General features: G+C 42.6%; 1 protein-coding gene across 1 annotated transcript in view; it reads right to left on the bottom strand.

Annotated features, from left to right (window-relative positions):
- Positions 1-7375, bottom strand: part of LOC139386598 (integrin alpha-6-like) — a 32701-nt gene extending 25326 nt beyond the window's left edge. Inside the window, exon 1 of the mRNA XM_071132282.1 lies at positions 7059-7375. Coding sequence (XP_070988383.1) covers positions 7059-7240 — 182 coding nt within the window. The 5' untranslated portion in view covers positions 7241-7375. The remainder of the gene's footprint in view (positions 1-7058) is intronic.
- Positions 7376-7939: the final 564 nt, after the last annotated feature.

Raw genomic sequence — 7939 nt, forward strand, 5'->3', positions numbered from 1 at the left:
GTGTGTGTGATGGAGACAGGGAGTGTGTGATGGAGACAGGGAGTGTGTGATGGAGACAGGGTGTGTGTGATGGAGACAGGGAGTGTGTGATGGAGACAGGGAGTGTATGATGGAGACAGGGAGTGTGATGGAGACAGAGTGTGTGTGATGCAGACAGGGAGTGTGTGATTGGGACAGGGAGTGTGTGATGCAGACAGGGAGTGTGTATTCTACATATAAACAGCTCACTGCCTTTCTGCACCACCGCAGCTTGTTATTAAGCAACAATGGATAAACATCAACAGAACTGTCAGCACATTTCAGTTCCAAATGGATTCCAGAACACTTCACAGAACCCTCATGAAATCCTGAACTATGAAATCCTGAACTATGCCTTCTTAGTGCCAAGTTCTCTATGCTCCAACTCTATGGTCTGTTGTCAGGACTGATATGAACCCAGAGTTACATTCATTACTGTACACATAATGAATAACAATGTGCATCAAATAATAAAACAAGTGTTTCTTATTGGACAAGTTCAGGTAGTCCCTCAATGTTTCAGTCCATTTTCTTCCGTTTGGTACCTAGTTTAAACAACCCAGGTCTGTGTATGGGCGACTGACTGACTGTGTGTTTGGTGCGCAGTTGTAAAGGTTATTTATGTCCGTAGCATTCCTTCAGACATCCTTCTTGGGTTTGATGTTGGCAAAACAGGAGCAGCCTGCAGGAGAGAAAGAGGGGCGGAGGCAGGGAGAGGTGTGGTTGGGGTAGAAGGTGTGTGTTTATCATAGTAAACGTACAGAGACGTTCACCTAGCGCCATGAATCTGAACTAACCTTTGAACTCTAACCCTACTGCTAAAACCTATCTACAGTATCTAGGATCTGAGAGATCAAAGAGTGCTGGACATAGGAACCTCACAGCTCTACACACTAGACCTCTGTCTGTAGAACATGGTGGAATAGATTATCTCTCTCTCACACACACACACACACACACACACACACACACACACACACACACACACACACACACACACACACACACACACACACACACACACACACACACACACACATACAATCTCTCAGTCTCTTTGTCATATGCTTTCACTCACCACCCCCCTCTCTCTCTCATTCTTTCATTAACTCTCTCTCATTCTTTCAGTAACTCTCATTCTTTCAGTAACTCTCTCTCATTCTTTCAGTAACTCTCTCTCTCGTTCTTTCAGTAACTCTCTCTCTCTCTCTCTCTCTCCCTCTCTCATTCTTTTAGTAACTCTCTCTCCATCTCTCATTCTTTCAGTAACTCTCTCTCATTCTTTCGGTAACTCTCTCGTTCTTTCAGTAACTCTCTCTCTCTCTCTCTCTCTCTCTCTCTCTCTCTCTCTCTCTCTCTCTCATTCTTTCAGTAACTCTCTCTCTCTCATTCTTTCAGTAACTTTCTTGTTCTTTCAGTAACTCTCTCTCATTATTTTAGTAACTCTCTCTCTATCCATCTCTCTCATTCTTTCAGTAACTCCCTCTCTCATTCTTTCAGTAACTCTCTTGTTCTTTTAGTAACTCTCTCTCTCTCTCTCTCTCTCTCTCATTCTTTCAGTAACTCTCTCTCTCTCATTCTTTCAGTAACTCTCTCTCTCTCATTCTTTCAGTAACTCTCTCTCATTCTTTCAGTAACTCTCTCATTCTTTCAGTAACTCTCTCTCTCTCTCTTTCTCTCTCTCTCTCATTGTTTCAGTAACTCTCTCTCTCTCCATCTCTCTTGTTTTTTCAGTAACTCTCATTCTTTCAGTAACTCTCTCTCTCATTGTTTCAGTAACTCTCTCTCTCATTGTTTCAGTAACTCTCTCTCATTGTTTCAGAAACTCTCTCTCATTCTTTCAGTAACTCTCATTCTTTCAGTAACTCTCATTTTTTCAGTAACTCTCATTCTTTCAGTAACTCTCATTTTTTCAGTAACTCTCATTCTTTCAGTAACTCTCTCTCTTTCAGTAACTCTCTCTCTCTCATTCTTTCAGTAACTCTCTCTCTCTCATTCTTTCAGTAACTCTCTATCTCTCATTGTTTCAGTAACTCTCTCTCTCATTCTTTCAGTAACTCTCTCTCATTCTTTCAGTAACTCTCATTCTTTCAGTAACTCTTTCAGTAACTCTCTCTCTCTCTCATTCTTTCAGTAACTCTCTCTCTCATTGTTTCAGTAACTCTCTCTCTCATTGTTTCAGTAACTCTCTCTCTCATTCTTTCAGTAACTCTCTCTCTCATTCTTTCAGTAACTCTCTCTCATTCTTTCAGTAACTCTCATTCTTTCAGTAACTCTCAGTAACTCTCATTCTTTCAGTAACTCTCTCTCTCTCTCTCATTCTTTCAGTAACTCTCTCTCTCTCATTATTTCAGTAACTCTCTCTCTCTCATTGTTTCAGTAACTCTCTCTCTCTCATTCTTTCAGTAACTCTCTCTCATTCTTTCAGTAACTCTCATTGTTTCAGTAACTCTCTCTCATTGTTTCAGTAACTCTCATTGTTTCAGTAACTCTTTCAGTAACTCTCTCTCTCTCTCATACATAGAGCAGAGCCAACTCTCTGCAGTTCTGACAGACTTTGGAACGTAACATATACACATATGCGCTCCAGATCCCTCACACGTCAGCATGTACCTGAGACACACACACCTTGCAAGCCAGTTCCTCCCTTGCCTGCAGGTATCTAAAACACACTTACGCAAACACACACCTGTAGGGCATGGGATTGTAAATGAGTCAGGTTGGCAGATCTTGGCGTGCCTGTCGGGCGTGGCACAGGTGTATGACTCACATTTCACACACACCCTGGATGCAGGAAACACTTCCAGGGAACACACACCTTAACTGACTTGCCTAGTTAAATAAAGGTTAAATAAATAAAATATTGAAAAAAGCACACCCCCAGCAGGACAGACAGTAATTTCTGCAATACTGATCTACTGAGTCAGGCAGCTAAGAAGTGTAGCCTCTGGAAACACCATAGGGCAGCAGGTAGCCTAGCGGTTAGTGCATTGGACCAGGAAACGAAGGTGGCTGGTGTGTGTGTGTGTGTGTGTGTGTGTGTGTGTGTGTGTGTGTGTGTGTGTGTGTGTGTGTGTGTGTGTGTGTGTGTGTGTGTGTGTGTGTGTGTGTGTGTGTGTGTGTGTGTGTGTGTGTGTGTGTGTGTGTGTGTGTGTGTGTGTGTGTGTGTGTGTGTGTCTGTGTCAGCTGTGGGGCAGAGAGTTTGGCAGCTAATCATGACCCATATGGAGATCTATAGCCTCCTGAGACCCAGCAGCAACAACATTTAACATTACAGTAAATGGGGACAGTAGGTAAACAACATAGTTGGCGGCCTCCCGAGTGGTGCAGCAGTCTAAGGCACTGCATTGCCGTGCTTGAGGTGTCACTACAAACCCGGGTTCGATCCCAGGCTGTGTCCGGGAGTCCCATAAGGGGGGCACAATTGGCCCAGCATTGTCCGGGTTAGGAGAGGGTTTGTCCAAGGGGGCTTTACTTGGCTCATTGCACTCTAGCGACTCCTTGTGGTGGGCTGGGCACCAGCAGGCTGACTTCGGTCATCAGTTGATCAGTGTTTCCTCCGACACATTGGTGCGGCTAGCTTCCGGGTTAAGCGGGCGGGTCACGGTTTGGCGGGTCATGTTTCGGAGGACACATGACTGAACCTTCGCCTCTCCCGAGCCTGTTGGGCAGTTGCAACGATGAGACAAAATTGTTATTGTATTGCAATTGGATATCACAAAATTGGGGACAAAATACACAAAAATTAAATAAAACATAGTTGGCCGCATCCTGATGTCCACTACAGAGGACAAGCTCTTATTTAATGTACCAATATATTACACTGCTCTGAAAACTCAACAAACTGTTCCTGAGGTACTTACTTATTGGAAACAGTTTCAATATCAAACTCACAAAAAATATTACACAATTACACACACTTATAACATTAGCTAATAACTACTAATTGTGATGGTAGCCATTTAGAAGAACCATAAAGAAAAAATGATCAAGGTGATATCATTGAAAATCCCAGAATGTCCTCTCAAAGGTATAACAGGACCAACACAGTGGTATCAAATCAAATCAAAGTTTATTTGTCACGTGCGCCAAATACAACAGTGAAATGCTACTTACAGGCTCTAACCAATAATGCCAACAAAAAAAATCGGGGAACAATAGGTAAGTAAAGAAATAAAAAACAACAGTAAAAAGACTGTGAAAAATAACAGTAGCGAAGCTACATAGAGACACCAGTTATTTGGGCTGATTGAGGTGTTTATGGAGATTGAGATACGGACCAAAAACGAATGTTCATTAGAGCGGACAAAGATAAATTGCTGGGTCTCAGGAGGATACAGGATCATATTTAGAGTTTCTCACATCCACCAGGGGATCACACAGTTGACATTATTTAATCATCAGGACATTCAAAAACACTCTTTATTAACACCCTATGGTTGGAGCACAATTGTTTATCATTTCTGGGGTCTATGGCTCTGAGACACGTACAACAACACTGCCATCTACTGTATGTGTTTGTATGTCTGTGTGTCTGTGTGTGTGTGTGTGTGTGTGTGTGTGTGTGTGTGTGTGTGTGTGTGTGTGTGTGTGTGTGTGTGTGTGTGTGTGTGTGTGTGTGTGTACTTGTGGTTAGATGAAGTTCAACTTCCATATATGATAACTGTATAAACTGAAGTCATTTTTTCTACATGAGAACTCATTGAGGGAATCCCCTATAAGCCAGAGTATGAAACCATGTTTTTGTCTCTACCGCCTGAATGTTCACAGGGCTGATGACCACTTGCCTCAAATAAAGACAGTCTAAAACTGGAGCAAATTGTGTGATTGAGTTCGTTCAGTCCAGTTCAGTTCAGAACTAAGAATGCTCCTCATTACAGAAAGTTACAGACCTGACTTATAACATTCCAGGCCTAGTTAAAAGGGGAGAATCTATTCTAAAGGCAAATTCATTCCAATGACGCTTTGTTCATTCCAATGACGCTATGTCTGCTTTGTCCATAAGTCATGGATAACATTATGGTATTGAATGGGTCTGCGGAGCAGGCAGCTGATCCTAAGTGAATAGTTAACAGCCTAGTCATTCCTACTGGGCTAACTGAAGGAGCAGGGTTCAATTAGGCACAAGATTAATGTTACCACTACTTTTATTTCTCCCTCACACACACACACACACACACACACACACACACACACACACACACACACACACACACACACACACACACACACACACACACACACACACACACACACACACACACACACACCCACACACACACACACACACACACACACACACACACACACTGTGAGTCTTTTACTGGGCTAAAAGAAGTGGTCTTTCACATCAAGCTAGGTGATTTGGGTTAAGTTTAGAATAAGGGTTAAGGGTAGGCTTATCTAAAATACTACAGCTGTCCCCAGCCATCCTCCCCGACCAACCTGTCTAATTTAATTTCTGTCTAAAGTAACTAGACCATTAGTAAGTACTGTATCATATGTCTTGGAGGTGCTCAGAAATACTTAAGCATGGTATGTATGGATCTGAGGCCAGGCTGCCTTAGCCTACCTTATGTGACCCAAATGACAACGGCAAGCTCTGTATCTACAGGTTCACTTTACTCTACTTTGAGGAGTGAAGAAACACAGCATATGGTGCACAGGAAGGGACAAAAAGAACAATATGATGTTGAGTACCGCCATAAATAAAGTACCCTGATCTGTGGCTAAGTGAAACTCCCAAAGGGCCATTTGTATCCAGAGCTAGTAGAATTAAGCAATACGTCCCAAGCGTTTGTTTTATATGGTCAAAATACCACGGCTAAGGGCTGTTCTTAAGCACGAAGCAACGTTTGTGATATCACCATTATCACAAACCCCCGAGGTGCCTTATTGCTATTATAAACTGGTTACCAATGTAATTAGAGCAGATTTTGTCAAACCTGCGGTATTCGGTCTGATATACCATGGCTGTCAGCCAATCATCATTCAGGGCTCGAACCCCCCATTTTATACATCTCTGTAGAGCAGAGGAATATGTCGTTTTGGAATCAGGTAACTTTTTAGTTGTGAAGGTAGACTTCACCAAATGACATTGCCATGACGTTGGCTTCCGAGTGGCGCAGCAGTCTAAGGCACTGCATCTCAGTGCTAGAGGCATTACTACAGGCCCTGGTTCGATTCCAGACTGTATCACAACCGGCTGTGATTGGGAGTCCCATAGTGCAGCGCACAATTGGCCCAGCGTCGTCCGGGTTAGGGTTTGGCTGAGGTAGGCGGTCATTGTAAATAAAATAAAAAATAAGCAGTGGCCCAGGATATATTATATTGAGTGAGATGCAAGACTTCCCTCTCACAAAATCACACATAGTATCTGCACATGAGCACAGGTTTGCTTCACGCTGTTTACAGCGTGGTAGCCAGGGCACCAATCTGAAGGCGAATGAAACGCACACTTCTTATAGCGAGGTGCTGCCTAGCGGACTAGAACACTTGGAAAAGAAAAGGAGATGCCGCACACTATAGGAGCTCAGATTCAATAACCAAATAACCAACTTTTCGACAGACAAGCTGTCTTCATCAGGGCACCAAAACAGCAGACAAGTTGAGCCTCCCACTTTAAAGCCCTTAGTTGTTGCGGAAATTGACCCACTATTCTGTTTACTTTCTGCATCTACGTCATATCGCTGAGTCTACCTTTAAGTCATGAACTGCAGTAAGATTGGAGGAGCTCGCGGACAGGCACAAACCTGCAAAAGGCAGTGAAAACCCACCAATAATGAACCGGTAAGACAAACATGCCAGTCTGAAACTTAGATTTAGACAACTAAATTAGAGTGAACTCATTCAAATATTTCCTGACTAAAAGTAAGAATGAGGTTGAGACAAGAAACTTTTGCAAAGAACCTGCGAGCCTGTGAAGTAGACTGCAGTAGCAGTAACCTGGTAAACATTTGGTTCCACAGCTGGAATGGAAAACAAAAGAAAACAAATCTAAATATATTTTTGACATTTCTTTTTAAAGTAAGGATACTTACATGATCTTATCCACCGGAGCTAACTGTCGGTGCATGGCGAGAGAGAAGCCGAAAAGACTCCCGGGCTCTCCATTCTTTATCAGGACGTTTTCTGTGTCCAGGTTGAAAGATGATATTTGCGTCCATTCCAGGAGAAAGAGAAGCGATAGAGACGAGAGGAATTGTATCCATCTATCCCCCATCGCAGCAAGGAGAGTTTATTTCTGTGTGATTGAAAATTAACACTGTTATGTCTCCCGGTGACTGCACCAGTTAATCTGTGGTAGAACTCACGCTCCAGTTAAGTGATGTCTGAATGTAGCATGCTTGCTCACTCTGGGTTTTGGGTAGGATGTTGCCCACTGGAAGCTTGTGCCGCGCCCCTCCTACCCCCCCACTTTTCCTCTACCTCTCTGTCCTTCCTCTGTTCTCTTACCTCAGGTGTTGTCAGTGCTTCATTTGTAAATAGGGAGGTGACCTAGGGGGCTCAGAAGTAAAAGAACACAATCGCTAATTTTTTCCACCTTTATAATAGAGCATTGTATGCATATCATCACATTTCATAGTGGCATAGAGTAGAGTAGAAGTTGCTACACATGGGGAAATGTTTTTGTAGTAAGGGTTTGGGAAAAATGTAACCTTTTATAAAGGTATTTCATGCAATTCTACATCATTTAACATTACTTTTTTTGTTACCGTACACATGATCGAAATGACAAGCTACTTTGACACTGACAAACTATGATCACTAACAATAGCCAGGATAAATCCGTTTTGGTGATTTCTGTTAAATCATCTAAATCAATCAATCACAGCACGTTTTTGGACACATTCAGCAGTTTTGACCTGATTAAGTACAATAGCATTGTTAATTACTGTTAACTTCATTTCTATTCCTAAAA

The sequence above is a fragment of the Oncorhynchus clarkii genome, chromosome 28 (assembly GCF_045791955.1).
Source record: "Oncorhynchus clarkii lewisi isolate Uvic-CL-2024 chromosome 28, UVic_Ocla_1.0, whole genome shotgun sequence".
NCBI lineage: Eukaryota > Metazoa > Chordata > Actinopteri > Salmoniformes > Salmonidae > Oncorhynchus > Oncorhynchus clarkii.